This window comes from Mastigoproctus giganteus, chromosome 2 (assembly GCF_048544385.1).
Source record: "Mastigoproctus giganteus isolate SK-2022 chromosome 2, ASM4854438v1, whole genome shotgun sequence".
In the NCBI taxonomy this organism is placed as follows: Eukaryota; Metazoa; Arthropoda; class Arachnida; order Uropygi; family Thelyphonidae; genus Mastigoproctus; species Mastigoproctus giganteus.
In genome coordinates this window covers 259,991,808-260,018,656 of record NC_143576.1, presented here as the reverse complement: position 1 = coordinate 260,018,656, position 26,849 = coordinate 259,991,808, and the positions used below count along the sequence as shown (strand labels likewise).

Here is a 26,849-nt window from a genome sequence, read left to right as displayed (position 1 = left end):
AATGTTTCCCCAAGAGCATTGGCTATTGCAGTAGAGTCTGCAATAGTACATCCATTATATTCAAGGACCGATGAGGGGTGTGCTGTGTATTTACCCTTCATTTTCCGAATTTTTTCCCAGACCACCTTAGTACTGGTCGTCTGGGTAATGGATGATGTGAAACGGATCCATGATTCCCTTTGACTCTGACGGCGGATGTAGCGTGCTTTGGCTCGGGCACGTTTAAAGGCTAATAGATTGACTGTGGTAGGATATCTTCGAAATATCCCCCAAGCCTTGTTTTGAGCCTTTTTAGCTGCTGTGCATTCTGGATTCCACCATGGCTTTGGAAATAGAGGAAACCGGGTGGATGTTTTTGGAATTGTAGTTGCAGCTGCATGGACAATATTTTCTGTTATGTACGTAACTGCATCATTGATAGGCTCCTGACTGACTGTAGAGTTGTCAAATTTTGCCAGGTGTTGAAAGGCACTCCCGTCAGCTTGATCAAACTTCCACCGTGGTAATCTGACAGGAAGACAAGGTCTCCCAGTAATTAAGGTGGTTATCACGGGGAAGTGATCACTTCCATACAGGTTCCCTTCTACCTCCCAAGTGAAGAGAGAAGAGAAGGCGAGCTGATAGAGAGATCAATGGCAGAAAACGTACGGGTAGGCATGTGGAAAAAGGTGTTTGTTCCCACATTAAGAAGGCAGAGGTCATTGTCAATGAGCATATGCTCTATGACTTGTCCCCTTCTATTAATGCTAGCACTACCCCACAGGGTGTTATGTCCATTAAAGTCCCCAAGAAGTAAGAAAGGGGGAGGCAACTGCATTACGAGATCATCAAGGTCTTTCTGGCAGATGTCAGTACCAGGTGGCAAATATATAGAGCAAACGGTTAGTAAAAACCCCACTGTTATTCGAATTGCTACTCCCTCTATGCTGGTAGTAAGTTGCAGATGCTGAAAAGGGGTATGGTTGCCCACAAGGATTGCGACTCCTACATGAGCGGGGCCATTCCCAGTTCTATCCTTGCGAATGATAGTAACGTTGTGCATCCTGGGGTCATCATTTGCCGTTAGGTAAGTCTCCTGTATACAAAAGCACGATGGTTTGTGCTTTTGCAGGAGTGCCTTGATGTCTTCTGCATTTTTCCGGAATCCACGACAATTCCATTGTAGGAATTTAGCCATTATTTTAGCTTGGTGGGTCCATCAGGTGGCTTCCAAGGTGCTGAGGGTTTACTTTTATCAGTCTTGGGTTTATTTTTTTGGGGAAGAATGGACGCTGTCCCGTGTCCATTTCTTCCTCCACAAAGAGTTCCAAGACTGAATCTTCGGGTACCTCCTTCTGCTCGACATCCATCTTTTCTTGGGTACTGGGGGGGGGGACTTCCCCTTTCTCATTCTTTTCTTTCATAATTACCTTTGTTACTAGTGGAGCATTAGGAGGTACCGACATAGCAGTGGCAGCTGATTGGTCCTTCTGTGCAGGTTTTTGACAACTTAAGAGATAACGCGCGATGGGAGTGAAAGACTCCTTTGGAGGAATGGTCATGTCCGTCTGAGTTCCGACGGAACATCTCCCTGCTACCTTCTGGGCGTAGGTAGGTCTGTTGATATTCAGGGGTTTGGCCGATTTCCTTGCCTCCTGGTATGATATGTTAAGCTCTGCCTTCAGCCGTTGAATCTCTTTTTCTTCTTTCCACCTCTGGCATGCTCGTGAGCAGGCCGGGTGTTCGCCTTAACAGTTAATACAGGTGGGTTTTGCGGCTGAACATGCTGTTGTTTCGTGGTCCTTTGCACCGCATCGAGCGCATGCAAGGACTCCACGGCAGGCCATTTAAGAATGTCCATACTTCTGGCATTTAAAACACCGTAAAGGGTTCAGAACATATGGACGCACTGAACAATTTATGTATTCAGCTTTAATCTCATCAGGAGGTTTAGGAGAGTTAAAAGTCAGGATAACGCTCCTGGTTTTAACAATTTTTCCATCCCTTCGCGCAGTAATTCTCTTAACGGTAGTAACTCCTTGTGGTTTCAATTCTAAGCAGATTTCCTCCTCGGTTACGTCGAGAAGGTCCCATTCCGAAATGACACCTCTCGATGAATTGAGTGTTCTATGTGGTGTCACTGTTATGGGTACTCCTCCGATTGATGTTGCACGGAGTAGCTGCTCAGACTGCCTGTCAGTTTTGGTTTCAATTAAGAGGTCTCCAGAACGGAGCCTCTTAACTGATTTGGGTGACCCTGCTAACCCATCTAACCCTTTCTGTATGAAGAAGGGCGACATTTTGCCAATCGGTTTTTCTGTGGTAGAATGAATAATTAAAAATCTTGGAACAGGCCCAGATGATATTTCTGTTCGCTGCCTCTTTGTAGCAATAATGCTATCTGCCTCTCCGTCTGTATTTTCAGATAGGGACCGGGTTGGGGCCCCTGAAGAAGTTTATCAGGATTCATATAGGTTTTAAGTTGTTCAGTGCCCGGGCTCCCCACCCACCACGGAGCCCAAAGGGACGCCCACTACCCGGCATGCAATAAATGCGCTCGGGAGTGGAATGCCAGGGCTACCCAGACACTATACACGCACCGCCGCCAGCCTGAATCCTGTCCCTCGGACCATGAGGGTAGGGGCGTGGCATTGACACGGTTGACCCTCGCAGGCGAGCCTACTAGCCGATTGATCCTAGCCGGGCCTTCCAGGACCACCCGTCTTGTCGAAGCAGGGGCCAAAGTGGTGTATTGAAGCTGGGCCCCTCAACCACCAGGATCCCCTTTCCGAATTTCCACGGGTCGCAGCGCACGGCAAACACGCCGGATTCCATTGATGTAAGCCTGGAACCTGGGCTGTGGGCGTTGGATCCCAGTGATGCTAGTCTGGAAGTCCAGCAGCATCACTGGGAGGTCCCCTCACCACGTACAGGTGCCCACGTCGAGGGGAGAGAATGAAAGGGACCTGGGGGGTAATTGTGCAGGCAGATATGAAGTTTTCTGAGCAGTGCAGATGGGCTGCAAGAGTAGCTCATGGTGTCTTGTCAATGATATACAGGAATTTTTCTAAAAGGGATAAGGAGATGATTATTCCCTTGTATAAGGCAATGGTCAGGCCACACCTTGAGTACTGTATACAGGTGTGGAGGCCTCATTTCAAGAAGGATGTAGAGCTGCTGGAATGAGTACAGAGAAGGGCAACAAGATTAGCGAATGGAACAAAGGATTGCTCTTACGAAGAGAGGCTTAAGTTTGCAAATTACAGTGTCTGGAGACTAGGCAACGGTGAGGTGTATAAAGCCTTGAATGGTTTGAGTATGCTCAATGCCAATGGGATTCTTCCTCTTGCTCAGAATAATCACCTGAGAGGGCATAAATTCAAATTGAGGAAAGACAGATGTGCGGAAATTTGCCTTTAGCCAGCGGGTTTGATGTGGTTTCTCTGTTCACTTCAGTTCCTGTACAACAGGCCACTGCCGGCGCAAGACGTCTTTTGAGCAGGGATGCCACATTGGGAGATAGAATGTCGCTCTACAGATGATATTTGTACTGCTCTCGATCTCTGTTTAACGTGGGTTGGGGGGGTGATCATGTTCAATGACTGTTTTGCCAAATACAGGGCACAGCTATGGGTGCCCCTGTTAGTCCTATCATGGCCAATATCACCATGGAAAAACTTAAGTCAGATTTTCTTGAACTTACCAATTCCTATCACTCTCTCGTGTCGTTATGTTGACGATATTTTTGCAATTGTACCCCAGGGATCAGAATCTGGGCTGGTGCAATATCTCAATTCCCTGTCACCCATCACATTTAGTTTACGACTGAACTAGAGGTTGATAATACCCTTCCTTTTTTGGATGTGTTAGTCCAATGTGTGGTTTCGCGTTTAGTAACTTCCGTTTTTAGGAAGCCAATGTGAGCAGGCCAATTTACCAATTATGGCTCTGCATATGCCCCTAGTCATTTACGTAGCACTGTGCGTACATTATTGGACGCACTCGAGTTCGACTGGTGACAGGCAATTGGAGATTTCAAAAATTAGGGCGGACCTTTCGAATTGCGGCTATCCACCTCATGTTCTAGATAGATGTGAGCTTCAGGCTCACAAATTACGAAATCTAACCCGCCTCACGCCAATCAATTTATCTCTACCACCTACATCCCCTATTATCCGGGAGTATTGGAACATCTTACATGATTATGCCCAGCTGACTTGTGCTATTGTAACCATTAATACATACTGAAGTACACCAGTCACAGACTAGCTGATGAAGAGGCACTTCGCTTTGAAAGCTACTATATATTTTAACAACTATATAGTTTAACACTTTTATTACATATATATTTAATTCTTTTATCTTATTGAATTTTAATGCTTTTATCTTATAGTGTTTTAATGCTTTTATCTTATTTGTTTTATCTTATGTATATATTATATTTTTATTTTAATAAATTTATTTTAACCGGTTAGTCTGTCGTTGCAAGAAACTTTGATGATAGGATTGTTAATGACAGTATGCTGCTGCAACAGGATCTAGAAAAGTTGGGCAGATAGGCTGAGAAGTGGCAACTGAAGTGTAATGTTGAGAAATGCAAAGAACTGATAAGGTTGTAGTAATCCCAGAATAATATACCAATTGTGTCATACTACACACAGGGTAGTGGAGAATGAAGAAGACCTGAGTGTAATTGTGCAGTCAGATGAAGTTTTCTGAGCAGTGCAGAGAGGCTGCCCTCACAGCTCATGGGACTTTGTCAATGATATACAGAAATTTGCAACATGGATAAGGAGGTAATTATCCCTTTTGATAAAGCAATGATCAGGCCACATCTTCACTATTGCATACAGGTTTGGAGGTCTCATTTTAGGAAGGAAGGAGATGTACTGGAACAAGTACAGAGAATGGCAGAGAGATTGGTGAGGGGACAAAGAGTTGCTCTTATCAAGGCTTAAGTTCTGCAAAATTACAGCATCGACTAGGCATCTGCAAGGTGATCTGTTTGAGGTGTTTATGGCTTTGAATGATTTGAGAAAGCTCAATGCTGATGGAATTCCTCTTGCACAGGTTACTCACTTGAGGGGCACAAATTCTAATTAAGAAAGGATGGTTGCATTAGATGTGTGGGAGTTTGCCTTTATTCAAGGAGTGTTGTTGGAACAAACTTCCATCTGTTGTTGTGGAGTTGACAGTTCAAATAAATTCAAGAAAGAACTTGACAAACTAGGGAGGGAATAAATAGGTAAAATGGGTGGTGTTTTTTTTTTTTTTTTTTGGCTGACTAATAAGCTTGCTTTCTTGCATCACTTGCCACCACTGCCTCATATAATGGCATAATTGTCTTCTTGTCGATTATGGACAAGTTCTTGTATATCGCTGATATGTCCTCTAAACCACTGCTCAAAGAAACATGTCATACTTATGGTGACCATACGTCCTTTATTATAAAGGACAGTCCTTTATTTCAGGAAGCTGTCCTTCAGATTTATTTATTTCAAAAACACTTTTGTCCTTTACTTTTGTTTAGTCATTTAACTTTTATTTTACGAATGGAACCACTTAATACATGGTCTGATTGCATAAAATCCTTTTCTAATCCTTGCTTCTTATAATGTCATGACTCACTTAAAATGTATTAGTGTTTTTCAGTATAACGCGAGTGTTTCGGGGAAGACCCGATGTAGCAAGTATGCTTTGTATCGAAAAGGCTGATGAAGTTGATATTGAAGTTGTATTAGTGGCTGATCTTTAGAATAGGGGCCCCCCCTCCAGACTGCCTCATCCCCCTTCCTGCTGTTGTAAAATAAGAAATAGTTCCCAATTTTAAAACAGCAGCAAAGGATGGGGGTAAACACTAACCATAGTGGGTTAGGCATATCAATCATTGCCTTCTTCCTCTTCTCACCGTAATTTTGGAAGGGAACCCTGTTCTAAAGTTTTACCAAAATTTATTCATACTTTTACATCTACACAATTAGAATTAAAAAATTTAAGGAAATATGTGATAATATACATGTTCAGTATAATGAACTACTAGGTTACAGCAAAACTAGATGGTTGATTCCTCTACCGGCTTTAAAAAGGATTTTGAAACTTAAGCCACTAAAATTGTATTTTTTGGAACAAGAAAGATTTCCCACAGTTGGGGGGAACCACTGGTGCCGTCAGAAAACTAACACACAGTTCTCGAAAATTTTTAACGATCCATTAGCTGAATCATGGTTATTTTTCATTCACAGTCAAGCTACAACTTTTCATAAACATATTCTAAAAATTGAATTTCAAGATGTATGAAATTCTATCAATGTATGAAACTTGTGTCAATTATGTATGAAACTTTTGTCAATTTAAATGAATTGAAATTAAAGTTGAGTGAATGAAAACATTTAAGAATTTTTACCAATGAATATTAAGAAAATCGTTTCAGAATTAGAAGGAAAACAAAACAACGTTGATGTAAAATTATTTAAGTGATCAGTTCAATCATTTTGCTAAACCTGCATTGACTATTTGAAATAGAAGTATTTGAATGGATTGTTTTGTAGGAAATTCTATTGTGGATGAAGACTGAGGAGAGTGTTTCTTTTATTTCAAATAAAAGAAAACTGAATATTAATGATGGCGAGTTCAATGAAGTTTGTTGTATTAAAAATTATGTTAACAAGGAAAAACTCTAAGAGTGATGGCAAAATATCATCCTCTCTCTCTCTCTCTCTCGAGTTTTTTTTAGGCTAGTGCAGCATAAGCCTCAGGCTTCCTTGCACCATGTAGCTAATAATAATATGTGCAGGTAGATGAATAAAGAAATAATTCTGCATTTCTATTTGTCCAATTTTAATAAAATTCAAGTCTTTCAAACCAAAACTAAATGTAAAATTATGAAAATTAGTTGTGTTCATGATAGATTGAAAATGAAAATGGCATCAAAAAGTGAACGGTTTAAATTATTTACTGCAATTTTTAAGGCTATAAATTGGGTAGATTTTTATTCCATTAACCACCCATATTTGTTCCTCATATACCTGTTCTAGTTATGGGTTAATATAATTGGATAGATTCTCTCAACTCCATGTGCCTAAATTATTTTCAATTTTGGCAAATTTCTCTTCCACTTTCCTCATTACTTATCACAAAATCATTTAACTCCCAGTTAAAATTTGGTACATTTCTGACATCCCTCATCCCTAAAAATTTCATGCTTGAACAAAAATGCAAAATATCAGTTTGTCAGCAATTAAACAGGATCATCAATAGATAAGCCATTCATATCTATTGGATGAATGTGGCTCATCCCTTTCTTTCTAGTATCACATAATCAAAGGATTATTTGCATTTTTAGCCAATGACTTCTCTTAATTTACCTTAGCTTGAATAATTACTTTGATGACTTTATTTAAGAGCTAATTTGTATTTAATGTAGTTTTCTACATTCCCAGATAACTTATAATCATCCCACACATTTTTCTTATCTACCATTAGTCATCAGTTCATCCGATACATATTTGTATTCAAACCTTGCAGTTGGAAGTGGAATTGTAGAGGAATTCAAATTTATGGTGAAAAAAAACAAAACAAAAACTATTCTAACTCCCTCGTCACATCAAAATGAACAAAATGAGTGCTTGGAATGACTGACTACATAAAGTAACAAAAATCAGTTTTGTACCATATGCATTTCCCATATCAATTAAATAGACAACTGGTGCAATCATTTTAGTTATTTCATATCTTTTTTACTCATGATACTCTTATATTGATGTTAGGCTAATTCATCAAGGCAAGGGTTTTTAGCATTAATAGAAGCACATGATGCAAGAAAGCAAGCTTATGCAGCATCAGCCATAAAAAAAAACGCCTCTCCCATTTCACCCTTCCATTCATTCCAAATACTTGTCCAGCCCAGCATTAAATTTATTTAGGCTATCAACTTCCACAACAAAGGATGGAAGTCTGTTCCACCAACCAACTACCCGCTAGCTAAAGGCAAACTTCCACATATCTATCCTACATCTGTCTTTCCTCAATTTGAATTTATGCCCTCTCAGGTGATTATTCTGCACAAGAGGAAGAATCCCATCAGCACTGAGCACGCTCAAACCATTCAAGGCTTTATACACCTCAATCAGATCACCTCGCAGGTGCCTAGTCTCCAGACACCGTAATTTGCAAAACTTGAGCCTTTCTTCGTAAGAACAAAACTGTTCCATTCACTAATCTTGTTGCCCTTCTCTGAACTCATTCCAACAGCTCTACATCCTTCATAAAACGAGGCCTACAGACCTGTATACAGTACTCAAGGTGTGGCCTGACCATTGCCCTATACAATGGGATAATCGCCTCCTTATCCCTGCTAGAAAAATTCCTGTATATCATCAACAAGACACCATCTTGCATTAGCATTAATCCAATTTGTACAGCAGTCTTCCATGTGCAACAGTATCAAAAGGCTTTCTAAGATCCAAATATATAATATCAAAATTATTCCTTGCATCCAGTTCCTTTGTGACCACATCATAGTATCCAATCAAATTGGTCAGGCAAGACTTTCCCTTAACAAAACCATGCTGTGTCCGAGCTATAACTGAAGTCTTGTCTAGATGATCCTGCAGTGCTTCTTTTACCAGTGCATCCATTAATTTTCCTGGAACAGAAGTTAAACTAACAGGTCTATAATTACTTGTCGCCCTTTGATCCTCCTTTGTGAATTATGGTCAGATTTGCATATCTCCAGTCCATGGGTACCTCCCCTGAGTCCACGGAAGCTCTCATAATTATGGCTAAGGGTTTGCTTACTTCCTTTGCTGCCTCCTTTAATATAACTGTATAGAGCCATCCACCCCAGGTGCCTTTTTTATGTTTATCTTCAACAATTTCTCCTCCATTTTCCTCTCAGTTATTAAAAATCATCTTGCTCACTGCCAGAGTTCAATTCACCTCTGGCATTCCCCTCCCTAAATAACTCCTCATGTGTGAATGTAGATGCAAAATACTCATTTAGTTTGTTAGCCACCTGAGCAGGATCATGAACAGTTGAACCATCAATATCCAGTGGACCAATCTGATTCATCCCTTTCCTTCTAGACTTTACATAGGTAAAGAACTCTTTGCTGTTTTTCTTTGCATCCTTTGCCAAGGATTTCTCATAATCTGCCTCTGCCTGCCTAATCTCCTTTGTGACTTGGTTACCGACCAGCTTATGTCTATCATAAGCTTCCATGTCACCCATTAATTTATATGTATCCCATGCATTTTTCTTCACTGCCATATGTCTTATAAGTTCATCTGACATCCATTTAGGCCTAAACCTTGAACAATATTTCTTAGTTGGTATGTAAAGCCTATTAGCTTCCAAGATAAATTGTTTCAATGCTTCCCATTTTGAATTTGCTGTTGGTAATGTCATCAATTGGTCCCAACGTGTAGAATTTAAATACTGTCTCAGACCACTGTTTTCTGAACCCACCTAACACTGCCTCGATAGCATCAGCAAATATTCTTGCACCCTTTCTATTTAAGAGTATCCCATCCCTGTAGAAGCAGTCTCTCCTGTTAAGTTAGAATTTTACAGGAAATGACTTATTTCCTGTAAAATTCCTGGCCTTTTGGCCATGAAGGGTCATATTGCAAAATATTGTACCTGTTATAAATATTTTGTACATACATCTTGCAATAAAAAAATGAATAATGATTCTCTCTCTCTCTCTCTCTCTCTCTCTAAAATCTGGGTATCATCAGAGATGAGCATGGGACAGGACCTGGTCTTTGAAGACTTCTTTGCCCCATTAGCAAATTTCCTGGAGATCATATTTATAGAATTAGTGGCAGATATTTGAGATGTTGAAGCTGTATGTGAAGAACAAATTTTTTCAAACTGGCAAGTGGAATGGTACTCTCATCGGAAAAACCAGGAGAGGATTGCAGTCAGTGAAAGAATATTATTAAAATACACAAGAAAAGAGTGTGAGAAATAACTAACAGTAGAATCAATTGAAAAGTAAGAAGACAGAACAATAAGAGAGAAAACAGGCTACCAAATTGCAAAAATCAGACAATCAATCAACATAGTGCAGATTGTTTAGAAGACCTATATACCAAACACAATCAAAGGCCTTGAAAATGTCAACACCAACTACCTGAGTTCAACTGACCTCTTCCATTGAATTTGTCCAAAGATGAGTAAAATAAGCCGGTATACGACAAGGATTAACAATCATTGATCATGTAGAAGATTGAAATAGTCAAATTGACAGCTATCAACACAACATGAGCAAGCTCAAGTGTGCAGGTTTTGCCAATAAGTTGAGAAAAGTTATTAGGATCTGGAGATCTTTGCAGTCAAGACTATCAAGCATAGGGGGCATTGGGTGGATTGTATTGGGTAACTTTTGCAATTCTCTGCTTCTTGTATTATATATAGGCAACCCCTGTATAAAACGTTACTTCAACAACACAGTTTTGCTGTAACATGATTGATAAAGTGCAGCAATCCTCGCACAACACAGTACTTAAATAACATGGTTTCGCTCTAAGAATTGTGGCAACCTGGCATAACACAGTATTTTTGAGCTTTTGTGCAGGGGAGGGATGTAATTTTTCAACATTTCCATTGTTTTTTATGAATCCCCACTTTTGTCTCACTAATCATTATGAAAAAAAAAAATAATAAAATTATTGGGAAATCCCAGTGTTAGGTTCTGTGCTATTAAATTTGTGGGAAAAAAAAAAAAAAAAAAAAAAATCTAGATTTAGAAGTTTTATTACTATTGGATAACATTGTCAGGCCATCTAAAAGATTTGAGTCATCCAAACGAAGTAATGTTCCTACCACCTAGTACAACTTTAATTAGACCAAGGCATTATATATCGCAGTTGATACTGAAGCAGTTGATAGAATCATCGCCATCCCCACAGTGGGTGGAAAAGAATGAAGTTCAAATCCTGTCGATGACAGGAGGAATTTTCATGGGTCTTTCACAACATGGCTGAATTAGTCTGTCTTAGGCTAAGGTAGTATGGTTTTTTCTCCCAGAAACTCTGGTTTCTCATCCAGAAAAACAGAAAATTGACCTCAGAACGCACAACGCAGTCTCAGTCACCGATGCTCCTAAAAAAAAAAAAAAAAGATGATTACTGAAGATGTTCAAGAATTATTACTGGTGGAAAAAGAGGCTGGCACAGTGAATATGGCAACGGAGGCAAATCAAATCAATTCAGAAGATGATAGTGCAGATGAAAATTCTGAACTTCCAAATTTTACACTAAAAAGTACACGGACAGGCATAAAGTTAGCCAAGCAATTAGAATCTTATTTTTTGAATTCAGATTCTTCTACTGAAAGGAGTCCAAAGTTCAAAGAGGAGCTTCAAAAATGCTTAGTTCCATACAATGAAGTTACAAAGAACTATCAAGCAAAAGCAAGCAAACCCAGATTAATGATTTTTTAAAGAGAGCAGAAGATGCACAAAATCTAGAATGGTATATTTTTGTTGCTCTTGGAAAGTAACCCCTTTTTGTACTGGTTCTTAGTCCCATATAACAAGGTTTTCACTACACGAGATTTTATAGGACCCTAACTACCATGTTATATGAGAGTTACCTGTACTTCCAAATATTCATTTAATCTCTAATTTTACATGAGCTACTAAGAGACAAAATAGTGTACAAGTTTTTTTTGCTAACCACTTAATAAATGTCAGAGAAACAAAGCTCAATAAAGTTATCTTCTATTCCTCGAAATAGTTTCAGATTTGTATATGTACCCTATTCACACAATAACACTTAGTTTTCTAAAGAAAGTTGGTGGATGTGGAAAAATCCTCCTGGGCTACTGGCCAAAATGGATCCATGCAGTCTTTTGAGAGTCCCCCCCCTTTATGTACATACCACAAACTGAATCTGTGAACAGGATTCAGTTTGTAGTATGTACATAAAACTTGCCATCATGGGCGAGAGTATTAACATATTGTGCCAGCTGTGGTGAATAATCTATAGTCACCACAAGTTTAATTATTATTTCTGTAATGACTTTAATCTTCACTCCATATCAAATGCCTGTTGACCAATGAAAAGGTGCATGTGGGTTAATTACCCTTAAGTGTCCCATCCAAGCAGGTTCACCTGTTAAAGAACACCTATTAAAAGTGTCTCCATCTGTACTATACTAGGGAGTGTTTTTCAGAGATGTCATCTAACATGTAATTTCTAATACTTCTGGTACCAAAGATTGACTATCCACAAAAGACTTCTGTTAAGGGAGGTTTCACTGTATCAATGTCACAAAAAAGTGACATTCAACATGAGGATGCTATCATTGGATGGCAATTTCCAGGCATGAAATTATTTAAATAGACAGTTTAAAATTATAAGTAAATAGTAAAGTAATCTGAAAAATACTTACTTCCTTTTGGGCCATAAAATTTCACACAAAATTCATTTAGCCCTCCTAGAATTGTAACTTCATGCTTGCTTTCTATACTATGATGGTGTTAAGAGTAATAATTTTGCCATTATTTCCTCCTTTACAGATAATGCCTTTCTGCTCAACTCCTTAAATACTAAGTATTAAATTGTACAGAAAACAATTAACTAACAATTCAAATGAAAACATGAACAAGATCATTTATATACTTCTATTCTAATAAATGAAAGCAATGGTTATGTTGCATCAAGAGTACAAAGATATAGAGAGGTAGCACTTGCCTCACTTCTGAATAGTCTCCTAGAAGCTGCAATCATTTTTCGCACCTGTTTAAGCTGTGAACACGCTTTCTTTGGAGGTACGTTCAGCCCGCCGGTAAATGGCAGGAGCAGATGCTTGTTGGCTAGTAAATCTTCTGCCATGAAGAGCATCCTCTTCATTTTTGGGAACAACCAAAACTCACTAGGTGCAAGGTCAGAAAGTTGTTTCCCCAATGTTTTCTTTAAAAAAAATTTGCACATTTCCAGAAAGATGGGATGAAGCATTGTCTTGATGGAAACAAACATGATGATTCAGTATGTGTGGGCGTTTTTTCTGAAGTGATGGGAGGAACTTTCTTCAGAACTTTGTCATATTTAATTCTTGTCACTATAATGTCTTTGGGTACACAAAGTGCAAGGATTATTCCATTAATATCACAGAAAACAGCATCCATAATTTTCTCTGCACTTGCAGAAATACAACTTTTTGGGGGGTGATGAATCAGTTTGCTTCCATCATCCAGACTGATTTTCATTTCTGGAGTAAAATAGTGGAACCAAAGTCTCATTCATCATAACAATTGAGGTAAAGAAAGATCCATTCGAGTGAGCACTGCTTCACACAAGTTGACATGTTTTGTTCCTGGGCAAGCTGTCTTGGAACCCACTGAGATGACTTTACTCATTCTGAGACCTGCATGGGGCTAAGAAGATGATAATCACTGTAAATCTGATAATGATCATCACACTACTCATTATTTCAATTTTGTTACAGAAGGACATCTGAAACCAGAAAAGGCTTGATACCAGCAAGTCTGTTTTCATATATTTCTCCACTTGTGTTTAAATGCTGTGCACCAGAACTCCTGTTTTCTGTTGCTCTCTCATGCCCTTTTATTCTACTGTTTTCCCTTCTATATGGATATTTGCCTATATTCTGTCAAGTCTTAAGAAAAAAAAAAAAAAACCTCAGCCATCCAATTACCACCTACTGCCTTTGCATCAACTCTAAAGTAATGATAAAATCCAATTCATAAACTTTAAGTTGTCGATCTGAACATCATTCTACAGTCAGGATATTGTCCCTACACAAGTAGGAACGAACAAATGAGGTTTGCTACTCAATGCATCAAACTCAATATTGTAGTGGCAATTCACCTTTATCCATACCACAGTATGGGTAATGGTAAGAGGGATCTGGTGAAACATCTCCACAATAACAGATCAATGCATTGAAGTAGAAAAACTAGTCTACTCACTGTTACTTAAAAAATAAGACTATGCCCCTACCTGTACAATAAATGTATAATTTCTATAGCACAAGACCTTTGCTATAACATAATACATTACTTGATTTTCCATCTCATTTAATCATCAGCAATATGAATTCTATTAGAATCCATCTAAAGATAATATGGCATAGACCATCTGTAGATCAACATCTACAAATGACATGTGGTTCAAAGATGAAAATAGAAATAACATATACTGGGTGATTATAAAATAGGTTTCCCTATTCGGGAGACTGTAGTATCAAAAAGGTTAGAGTTAACACTATGAAAAATCAGTGGGTATGGGGAATTGATTTGTAGAAGATAAACAATTATTTCAAATTTCCACCACCACAGGGGGAAAAAAACGGCACTGCACATTTAAAAGTTGTCATTTACTTCAAGACACGCTGACATCCTGTTAGATAAATGCAGAAAGGACAATGCCACCATCAATAACCAATATGGCTCATACAAAAAAGGAACGTGTTCTTTTAGTAAAACTGTTCTATCAGAATAACATATTGGTGTGCAAAATTTAAGGACCAGTCAGGTTTTCGCCTGTAGCTTCTCATAGAAGTGGCCTTGATATGAGAAAAGCATACCAAAGGAACCTCATGAGGTACAGAAATTATGAAGGAAACACTGCCGACACAACAATGGAAACAAAACAGTACAGAAGGACTATTCAAAAATGGCAACATAGCACTGGCTGGCATGATACAGATGTATCACTGCCAATGATGGAACAAAGGGAAGAGGTGGAACATATGGCCACCCCTAATGTCGATGCAGGCTTTGCACCACCTGTCCATACTTATTAGAACGATGTTGTTGATAAGTTCTTGCGGTAACATCATCCATTCCTCTGTCAGCGTCATCTTCAGCTGGTGAAGATTTTCTTGTGGGTGTGGATGTGCCGCTAGGCATCTCCACAGAGTGTCCCACATGTGTTCGATGGGATTTAGATTGGTGGAATGGGCAGCTCAATCCATACGAACAATGTCCTCACTTTCCAAAAGCACATCACAGCTGCAGTGTGATGGGGTGTGGCCTAATCATCCATAAACAAGAGCTCGGGGCCAATGGCACCTCGGGACAAACGCACTTGGGGGGATTACCCGAGTACAGTAGCATGCACCCTTTACAGTACCGCCTTCCAGTATCTGGAGTTGGGTATGTCCATCCAAGATAATGCCTCGCCAGAACACCTCGACCACCATATTGATCCCTTTCAATGATGTTTGCAGGGCGATACCATGTACCAACCTCTCGCCAGATTAGCTGATGTCCAGAATCTCTGCTGAGACTGAATCTACTCTCATCAGTAAAGAGTACCTAAGTAAAGATTTTGTGGTTGTAACCTTTAGAAATAGTGTTGGTCCTTAAGTTTGGCACACCAGTGTAGTAATGCTAATGCAGCACTTTGTGAATATCAGAAACTTAAAGGTTTGAGTAAAGGACCTTTGACATCAGCAGGGCTTCAAAAACTAATGAAGAAATTTTACCCGGTAGTTAGGTGTAATTCCAAGCAGGGGATGACCACGTATCTGACAAAGGTAGAGGATAAAGTGTGAGTTGCAATGGCCTCTATGTCAGAATGCAAAACACTACCAGTCAGTAGTGCCAGAGGTATGTCACGAGACTTTAACCTTCCTTGGTCTGCTGTATACGTAAAGTTCTTTGAATACATTTACACTGGTTCCCGTACAACATTCACGTAGTGCAAGAACTAAAGTCTTGTGATCAGCAACAGCAAATAGACTTTGCTGTACAATTTCTGGCTCATATGGAACTTGATGATACATGGGTTCGAATGATCTTGTGGTCTGATGAGTCACATTTCACTCTTCATGGGGCTGTAAATGCACACAAAACTGCCACATATGGGATACTTCTTGTCCAGCTGCTGTGCATGAATGACCACTACAAAGTCCATACATTACAGTATGGTGTGAATTCACAGCAGAGTTTATAATCTGATCATTTTTCTTTGAAGAGTCTACACCTCATGGCCCCGTAAGGTGTACGGTAACTAATGCAAGGTACTGAGCTCTTCTAAGAGCTCAGTACCTTGTTATTCCCACTCTGCAAGTGGGAATAACAAGGTACTATTATTATTCCCACTCTGCAAGAAAGGCAATGCTTGGAGACAGTGTTGATGCAAGATTGTGCCCCTCCCCACGTTGGTTGACAAGTGAAGAAACTGCTCCGTTCAACGTTCTGAAATGATCGCATCATTTCTAGAGACTTTCTGAAGTTTTGACCAGCCAGATCACAGATCTCAATCCTTGTGATTTCTGGCTATGGGGATACCTGAAAGACAGTTTACTGTGGCAGCATACAGATGCTTGTCAATTTGAAAGCAAGCATTAAACAACATGTAGCCAACATCCTCAATGAGATGCTATGCGAAACTGTTGCACGCAGTCCTCAGTTTTCAGAATGTCATCTCCACAAGTGAAGGAAAGCACATAGAACAATATCTATAGATTTCTAAAGTTCTGATATTAAAATCTAATCCTAAGTATTCCATCTCATGTTTACAGTGCCAATTTCTTCCCTAGTGGCAGAAATTAACTAATTTCTTTTTCTTCTGCAAATTGCTTCCCCATACCCTAAATGACATACCCACAGATTTTCATAGCACCATCTCTAAACGTTTTGAGTTTCCGTATTCAGGAGACTAACCACAAAAGCCTCCTGAATACGGAAACTTATTTTATAACCACCTGGTACATTCTCATCTCTCTAAAGTTTTCATAGAAGAATTAAAAGGAGGTAGAAACCTGTGGAATATGCTATGCAGTTCTTGAGAAAAAAATAAATAAAATTATACAAGTGATTTGAAAAATCAGACATGAAGCTAAAAAAAATAATTTAAATTCCGCCTCACATTTATCAGAAATTATAAACTATACTTCAAAAGGAAGAACTACAGTTCACAATTCCACCTTTTAACATCAATTTAGTGGTGGTGTCATCATGAGCCCTTCATGACTGATTTTGCAAGGATCAATATTTATTCATTAACTTATATTAAATTTTATAACCTTCAAATAGTTTTTTTTAATTAAAGTATTTAAAATAAAATTCCTTTAGGTAGTTAGCACAAACAATTGGTGGTGGAGAACACACATCAGATGTGGTGGGGAGAAATTGTATCTTCAGAGCTGTTCCAAGGTAGTAGCTTGGTTGCTGGCAGGTACCAAGGTAGGCACAAAGGAAGTATGCAAAACCTTAGCCATAATTAAGAGTAACCTTAGTTTCACAGGTGGTCCCCACAGACTGTAGAAGTGGAAATGTATCCATGATTAAAGAAAGGGAGATCAAAGAAGTAATTACAAATTTGTTAGTTTAACTTCTGTTCCAGAGAAGGTAAAGGAGTCAGTTGGAGAAGTAATGCAGGATCAACTAGACAAGACTGAAGTTATAGTTCGGATTCAGCATGGGTTTGTTAAGGGAAAATTGTGTTTAACCAATTTGATTGGATACTGGTCATAAAGGAAATGGATGCGAAAAAATAATTTTCATATCATATACTTTGGGTTTTTTTTTTTTTTAGGAGCATTAGCAACTAAGGCCATATTGCTCCAGGGATATGCGGTGGTTATTCCCTGACCTTTCCGCATCCTCCGTATTTGGTGGTCACGGGCGCAAGCCACGGTCTAATCAAGAAGCGTGTACTACGCCACTGCTGCTCCTGCCCACCTGGCTACGGAGGCGCCATATCATATCATATACTTGGATTTCTGGAAAGCTTTTGATTCTGTTGCACATAAAAGACTCCTGTACAAATTGAAGCAGTTTTGCATTAAGGGCAAGTTGCTGCTATCAATAAAGGGATGTTTCAGTGGAAGATGCAGAGAGCGGTAAAATGGACACTGCTCTTCGTGGACTAACGTTATTAGTGGAGTTCCCCCAGGGTTCACTGTTGGGCCCACTGTTGTTTTGTATATTTAGCAATGATATTGATGAAGTTATATCAGGCTTAATATAGAAATTTGCAGATGATATAAAGGTTGGCAGGGTTGCTAATGACAGTACACCTGCAACAAGATCTAGAAAAGTTGAGCAGATGGGCTGAGAGGTAGCAACTGAAGTTGAACATTGACAAATGTAAAGTACTGCATGTGGGTAGTAGTAGCCCCCAGAGTAACATACCAAATGTGTGGTACTACATTCAGGGTAGTGGAAAATGAAGAGACCCATGGGTAATTTTGCAGTCAGATATAAAGTTCTCTGACAGCAGACAGGCTGGCAGAACAGCTCATGCTGTTTTGTTAATGACATACAGGAATTTTGCTAGCAGGGATAAGGTGATTATTTCTTTGTATAAGGCAATGGTCAGGACACACCTTGAGTACCACATATCGGTCTGGAGGATTCATTTTAGGAAGAATGTAGAGCTACTGGAACGAGTACATAGAAGGGCAATAAGATTGGTGAGGGGAACAAAGGTGCTCTTACCAAGAAAGAGCTTAAGTTCTGCAAATTGCAGCATCTAGAGAATAGGCAACTGCAAGCTGATCTGATTGAGGTGTTTAAGGCTTTGAATGGTTTGAGCAAGCTTAATGATGATGGGATTCTTCATATACCTCAGATTATGCACTTCATGGTGTAAAAATTCAAATCAAGGAAAAATGATTGCAAAATAGATATGTGGAAATTTAAATTTTGCCAGCATGTGGAGGGCACTGATTTTTTTTTTTTTTTTTTTGATTTGGTAGTTGTTGGCGCATCGGCTTCTGTGGCCATATTGCACCTCCCAAGGTTTTTGCAGTACTTTGATCCAAGCCCGAGGCGGGAATCGAACCCGCGACCTTTGGGTTGCCGGGCAGGTACTTGACCCACTCGGCTAGCCCGGTCGGCAATGGAGGGCACTGACTCTAAAAATTACATCTGTGAATTGCAGGCTCCATAAAAGTGATGAGGTAAGCCATTTTATTTACCTAATTGTCATTTTATATTATACTTTATAAGTAGCCATATAGGTCTAGTTACACTGGTTATTTTTATTTTAGAGTTTTTGTAGATTACTACTTAACATAAGTAAAACCATTATTTTGTTTGTTTTTTTTTTTTTTTAAGAAAACCCCAAACACGAGAGGTATTAGAACCTATAGTACTTAGTACTGTGCTTGGGTTGGAGGTTGAGAAGATGAAAGAAAATATTGTTGACATTAGATTTGAACTTCTGTAGACTAATTTTCAGGAAAGATATATGAAGGAAATTCGTTCCAGAAAATGGCAGTTGAATGAATAAACAAGGAAGATGAAAAGTTGGTTCTACGAGTTGGAAGTGGGCCAATAAATGGATGTTGACTGATGGTGGCACGTATTCGGACTGTTTTGAAAGAGAGAGAGAGAGAGAGAGAGAGAGAGAGAGAGAGAGAGAGAGAGCAGGAATTACAGAAGCCAATTCAGAACAGTGCCCATGGAAGTATCTGTAGAAAAGGCATGCAGCAGAAACAGTATGTCTATGAGACAGTGAGTGGAAAGACTCTGTTAGAGATGAGTTATTAATTAAACTAACTGCCCTCTTCTGAATGGAATCTATAAACCTGAGAGAGGGTTTTGGGGCACCACCCCAGTTATGGGAACAATATTCCATGGCGGGGCAGATTACAAATTCGTACAGAGTGAACAGCTGTTTGGAAAAAAAGTAACGCTGAGAGCAAAAGAGAAAACAAGTTTTTTATATGCAGAGGAAGCAATATTTGTAATGTGCTTGTGCCAAGAGATTAGATGTCAGGGTAATCCCCAAAAGAGAAATATCATTTTGCCGAGAAATCAGAGTGTCACCAAAGATAAGCATAGGAGCAGAAGAATCCTTTTTGCTAGATAACACAAGACTCAGTTTTAGAAGGGTTGAAATCAACTGAGTTGTCTTTGCTCCAAGGGAGAATTACCTGGAGATCGGCATTTAAGGAATTGGTAGCAGATATTCAAGAAGTTGAAGCTCATTGAGCAGGGCAAGGTTTCTCAAAATGGAAAGTGGAATGCAATGTGCTATCATCGGCAAAACTATGGATAGGATTTCCAGTCAATGAAAGGTCATTAATATACAAGAGAAAAAGAGTGGGGGAAATAACTGAACTTTGGGGGACACCAGCATTAGTGGAGAAGTTAGAAGACAGAGAAGGATATCTATCATCACCCTCAGTGAGCAATCAGAGAGAAAACCGGATAACCAATTACAAAAACCAGTTCACAAACCATAAAATGGAAGCTTGCTTAGACCTTTATGCCAAACACGATCGAAAGCCATTGAGATGTCAAGAGAAACTGCTTGTTTCATCAAACTTTTCCATTGAATCTGTCCATAAATGGGTAATATACGCCAGAATATCACCAGTGGATTGACATTATCCATACTGGCAATCTTTGATCAGACGGAAGGTTTCAGGGTAGTTTAAGAATTGGTGGTTAATTGATTTCTCCATTACTTTAGAAAGAGTATAAGTAATTGCAATGGGATGATAATTGAATGGGAGGGATTTGTCACCCTTTTTAGCAACTGGCTGGATATGAGCAAATTTCCAAACAGAAGGAAAAACACCTTTGGAATAAGAAAGTGAAAAGAAGTGACAAAGAACAAGAGTAAGTTCAGGAGCACAGGTTTGAGAACAAGTGGAGAAATACTATCAGGACCTGGAGCTTTCTAAGCATCAATTGGGAATGGTCGGAGGTGTTTCACCAAGATCATTAGTACTTGAGTTTGAAGAAAAATGGGATGCTTGCAAGTCCGCTTTATCCTTGGCTGAAGTGACAACAGAACCATCTGGTTTTGACAGAAGTGGGAGCAGAGATGGGCAAAAGTTGCAGTCAATAGCTTTGGCAAGAGACCAGAATGCTCTGCTACCATTAGAGGAAGGAGCAAGTTTTCTACTATCTCAAAATCTAGTTTGGACTGATTAATAACTGCTTTACAATTGTTGTGAGCTTTGGTATATGCAGAAAATTAAACTGAAAAATTGGAAACAGTTACAATATGCTACATTCTTCTCTTGAAGATACTTAGTACATTTATTGGAAAACCAAGGTTTATATAAAGGATGAGATTTTAAAGTGGAGTGTGGAATAAAGGATTCCATTCCTACAAGAATAATTTCACTAACACAATCTAAGGAAATGTTGACATCAGAAGTTTTGAAACAGTAATCTGACCAAGTAAAAGAAATCTCTCAGGTCATCCCATTTTGCATCGTTGTAATGCCAAACAACACGAAATTAGGAATAGCCATGAGATAAAGGCTCCATTTGAGAAGAGAATCACCAAGTTGTGATCTGGGATGCCTAAAGGAACATTCAGTTCAACCTTGTACTTAGAAGGGCTGTTTGTGAGAAAAATATCAAGCATGTTGGCTGTATGGTTAGGATTGTCCGGGATTTTGGTAGGTAGACGAACAATCTCTGCGAGGTCATTAATAATTGCAAAAGCCTCAGCATCTCGACCAGCTGGATTGGTGTGACTAGAAAACGGAAGCCAGCTGGAGTTGTGAACATTAAAATCACCAAGGAAAATTACCTCACTGTTAGGAGAGTTGGACTGAAGAACATCAAGTTGCAAAGAGAGGAAGTCAGAGCTCCAAGTGATTAGTGGAGTTGGGAGAACGGTAGAGACAACAAATGAATTTGACAGAATGAGGTAGAGATTTTAAGCCACAGAAGATTGATATTGATATTTGGTTTTTTAGGAACATTAGCAATTAAGGCCATATTGCTCCAGGAATATGCGTTGGTCATTCCCTGACCTTTCCGTATCCGGTGGTGACGGGCTCGAACCCCGGTCTAATCAAGAAGCGTGTGCTATGCCCTACTGCTCCTTCCCACCTGGCTACGGAGGCACCACAGAAGATTGAAAAGAAGATATTCCAAATTACCAAGTCTCTGACAGGAATATCGGAATGGACATAAGCACAAGTATCACTTTTGAGTCTAAAAGAATCATACAGCGAATAATTTGGGAACTGAGATGAGCAGTAGTTGAATCAACCAATAATTGAGATTCTGTCAGAAAATGTACACGGGGTTTGGCAGACTGCAAGTGGAAATGGACATCGTTGAGATTAGAACTGAGCCCACGTATATTTGTGAAATGAACTAGGAATTGTTTGGGAGGTTTAGATCTTTTCGCAGATAAGCTTAGTCTATTAGTTTGACAATTTATGGTGTATTCAATAAAAAGAAAAAGTGGGGGTGGGGGATATGCTGTATGAAGTAATGAAATTTTTGGATATGGCATACACAAGAATTTATCCATATCCTTGAAATAACGTGGCCTCGACAATGCCCCACGCATACACACTACTCTGACTCCCTCCAATCACTATCTGGCAGAGTAGAGGTAGCAAGATTATACACTAGCTGATCCAGAAGCCTCCTAGAGAGTTACCAATACGTTCGGTCCAGTGTACTAACTAGTGGCTGTCCTGTGAACATTGTTTTAGAGCTGTACCCTTGAAATATACGAAAGATTGGATCTCACCACGATGTCCTCAGAACCCCAAAAGTCAGTCATAATGCATGATGGAAGAGATGGGGAAGGGCTAACTGGAACTTAGCTCTGGAGACTAAACATGGGTTCCACCACTTCAAGCCTCCAATAAGCAAAGTGGTGGTATAGCACCAGTTGAGTCATCTACCACCTAGTATTGCTTGGTAATACAGACGAGCAGCATTTTTCCATGTGGTGTGGGTGCCACAACTTGACCCCTGCTTATACTGGTTCACACCTGGGTGGTCACCCACAGTGTGCTTGCGCATGGGGGTTATACCCAGGATTATTAACATATCCTATGTTAATAATCCTGGTTTATCCTGGATTACCCAGGGTAATTAAGAATAAGAATAGGCACATGTATACTTGCGTGTGCACCAATGCTAGAAGTATAAGAAATAAATTTGATGAATTTAAAGTGCTGGTCAAGACATAGGCAGATATTGTTGGGATATCAGAGAAGTGGAGTCACACAGATATTACAAATGAAGCATTGGAATTTGGGGAGTACAATGTGTACAAAAAGGATAGAAAGGGAGGATGGGTTATGCTGTTAATTAAGAAAAACAAAATCTAAGGAAGTGCATCCAGTTGATGACATAGATGACATTGCAATGTTGAGTCAGTTTGGTGTGACATAAGCACTGGGTAAGCAAAAATAAGAGAAGTGTCGTATAGGCCTAATGAATCTAGTGAACAATTGTACAGAGAAATAGAGTGGTCTAGTAAATCAGAATATCTTGTAATGGGGGATTTTAACTTTCCAGATATTGAATGGAACTTGTGGGTTTGTCACTTGCACACTTGCAAGACATTTTTGGATTTATTGCATCATTGTTTTCTGCAGCAGCATGTTGGAGAAACTAGAGAGGGTGATACTCTTGATGTGGTTATCAGCAGTGATCATTCATGTTTTAAGAATTTGCAGATAAAGTAACCACTAGATGGTAGATGACTTTCATCAACCGGTGAAATACCACCACTTTGCTTATTGGAGGCTTGAAGTGGCAAAACCCATGTTTAGTCTCTAGAGCAAAGTTTCCGGCACCCCCCCCCTCCTCCCATACTTCTCCTTCAACCCATGCACGGTACTAAGTACTATAGGTTTTGATACCTTTCGTGTTTGGGGTTTTCATAAAAAAAAAAAAAAAAACACTCGATGGCAGTGATCAGTGTACTGATGCGAGATTTACTTAAAGATGTAACTACCATCACGGGTAAGAGGAAGGATTTTTGCTTTCGTAATGGTGACTACAGTGGTCTCAGACAGTTTTTAAATTCTATACGGTGGGACAACTGATGATGTTACCAACAGCAAATTCTAAGTGGGAAGCATACAAGGAATTAATCGTGAACGCTAGTAGACTTTTCATACCTATTAAGAAATATTGTTCACGGTTTAGGCCTAAATGAATTAATGAGACTCGTGGCAGAGAAGAAAAATGCATGGTATGCATATAAATTATCAGGTGACAGCAAAGCCTATGTCAGATATAAGCTAGTCTGTAATCAAGCCACAAAGGAGGTTAGGCAAGCGAAGACAGATTACGAGAAATCTTTGGTAAAGGATGCTAAGAAAAACAGCAAGGACTTCTTTACTTATATAAACTCTAGAAGGAAGGGAATGAATCAGATTGGTGCACTTGATATTGATGGTTTGACTGTTGATGATCCAGCTCAGATAACAAATAAACTGAATGAGTATTTTGCTTCTACATTCACATAAGGAGTTAAGGAAGAAAATGCCAGAAGTTTATCAAATTGTAACAGGGTGCTTAATGATTTTGTAATAACTGAGAGCAAAGTGGAGGAGAAATTGAAGGCACATAAGGCACCTGGGGTGGATAGGATATATCCAGTTATATTAAAGGAGGCGGCAAAGAAACTAAACAAACCCTTGCCATAATTATGACAGCATCCTTGGACTTGGGGAAGTCCCCACAGACTGGAGATGTGCAAATGTATCCCCAATTCACAAAGGGGGATTGAAGTGTGACAAGTAATTACAGACCAGTTAGTTTAACTTTGGTTCCTGGTAAAATAATTCCTGGTTAAAGATGCATTGCAGGATCATCTAGACAAGACTGCAGCAATACTTCAGACACAGCATGGGTTTGTTAAGGGAAAGTTTTGTGTGACAAATTTTATTGGATACTATGACGTGGTTATAAAGGAACTAGATCAAAAAATATTTTTGATATCATATACTTAGATTTCAAGAAAGCTTTTGACAATGTTGCACATGGAAGACTACTGTACAAATTGTGTGGTACTAGACTTAGGGTGTTAAAAAATTAAGATCTTTGAGTAATTGTGCAATCGGATACGAAGTTTTCTGAGCAATGCAAACAGTCTGCAAGAGCAGGTCTTGGGATTTTGTCAATGATATACAGCAGTTTTGCTAGCAGGGGAAGAGGAGGTGATTATCCTTTTGTATAAGGCAATGGTCAGCCCATGCCTTGAGTACTGAATACAGGTCTGGAGGCCTCATTTTAAGAAGGATGTAGATATGCTTGAGCGTGTACAGAGAAGGGCAACAAGATTGGTGAGGGGAATGAAGGGGTGCTCTTACTAAGAAAGGCATAAGTTCTAAAAATTGCAGCATCTGGAGACTAGGCAACTGCAAGCTGATCTGATTGAGGTGTTTAAGGCTTTGAATGGTTTGAGCAAGCTTAATGATGATGGGATTCTTCCACTTGTTCAGATTATGTACCTAAGGGGCAGAAATTTAAATTGAGGAAAGACCGTTGTAGAATAGATGTGCAGAAACTTGCTTGCTTTTTTGCATCACATGCCTCTATTACTATTATTATTAAGTGGTTGATTGCTGGAACAAACTTCCATCTCTCATTTTGGAAGATGACAGATTAAATAAATTCAAGAAAGAACTAGACAAACTTTTAAAGGGGAATGGATAGGTGAAACGGGAAGGTTTTTTTTTTTTTTCTCTCTTTTGCTGTATAATGTCCCTGAAATTTTTAAGCTTTTCAAGAGCTTTGAATAGGCCTTCCAGTCAAGTTTCCATTCTATGGGAACTTCCCAAAGAATGATGTGCAAATATATCTCCTATTCACTGAGGGCAGTTTCAAATGGTCGTGATAACTACAGACCTGCATAATATAGCTTCTCTGCTAGCAAAAATAATGGGGTGAATAGTTAAAAGGGAAAAAAATTAATTAACGTAAATAATCTTATTAGGAGTGAAGCTGTAAGGTAATTGCAGCATGGATTTGTTAAAGGGAGATCATGCCTCACTAATTTGATTAGTTACAATGCAATAGTCACAAAAGAACTGGAAGCAAAGAATAATGTAAAAAAAAAAAAAAAAGTTTTTGAAACTGATCGGCAAGACCTTCACTTAACAAATCTTAGTTGCAATTGCCTTATAAATGCATTCCTGTTGAGATGATCCTGTATTACTCTTCCACATTAGCAATTTCTGTACAACTTACAGCAATATAACACTGAGAACAAGTTGTTGCTATCTAAAGGATGGTTAAGAGACAATTGCGCTTTGTGAATGATATATTATGGGTGGAGTTCAGTTGTAGTTCCCTTACTGTTTTTAACATTTATAAATGATACTGATGTTAAATTTAAAAAATGTTAAATCATCCATGGAATTATCTATAAAACAGTAATTAATGATAAATTAAAAATAAATAGTAAATGAAAATAGTAACACATATGAAGGGAAAAAAATTAACATTTTCAGAATATCTGAAATCCCTTTACAGAACTTCAAGCTTCCATAGAACAGACTTGAAAACCACTGCTGCTGACAGTTCTGAATTTTGGATATTTCTTAAATCATACTGAAAGTTTTGATATCTCAAAACCAATCATTACAGAATTTTCTATATTATTTGCCCTTCTTTCATTAAACAACACGCTCAATTACTAAAAATTAAAGAATCCCAACAAACTTTTGTGATACCCTAGAATTTTGCAAAATCCAGTTTGAAAACCTAAGTATTAGAGTACTATAGGTTCCAAGAACTGTGTTTAACACGTTGACTGCTAACTTAGTATTAAAAAAATAATAATAAAAACACACACACATTACCCTCTGGGTCAAAAAATATTTAGTAAATAATTTGATTAGTAATTCAAAATTAAATATTTTAATATCACAAAGCATGCCCCAGAAATGGCAGATGAACCCTCCACCAGTAAAGGAAGACAAAAAGAAGTCAAACACAAACCACTTCCTATTCTAGCATATAATAAAGGAAAAGAAGGCAATGATCTGTCGGACCAAATGGGTTCACATGCCACAACGCTAAGAAAGAGGAAAAAGTGGTAGAAGGATGTATTTTATGTTATGCAGGATTGAAAAAATCTGAAGGAAGGTCTGCTGCTAGAAAGAAGGGGAAAAGATGATGTATTTATTTCCCAGACTGTAATCATCAGCC

General features: G+C 38.8%; 1 protein-coding gene across 3 annotated transcripts in view; it reads right to left on the bottom strand.

Annotated features, from left to right (window-relative positions):
- Window positions 1-26,849, bottom strand: part of UbcE2H (ubiquitin conjugating enzyme E2H) — a 191,234-nt gene that overhangs the window by 123,853 nt on the left and 40,532 nt on the right. For all 3 annotated transcript variants that reach the window (XM_090369123.1, XM_090369121.1, XM_090369122.1), the window contains exon 2: window positions 12,380-12,456. In XM_090369123.1, the coding sequence (XP_090225249.1) occupies window positions 12,380-12,456 (77 nt within the window). The remainder of the gene's footprint in view (window positions 1-12,379; window positions 12,457-26,849) is intronic.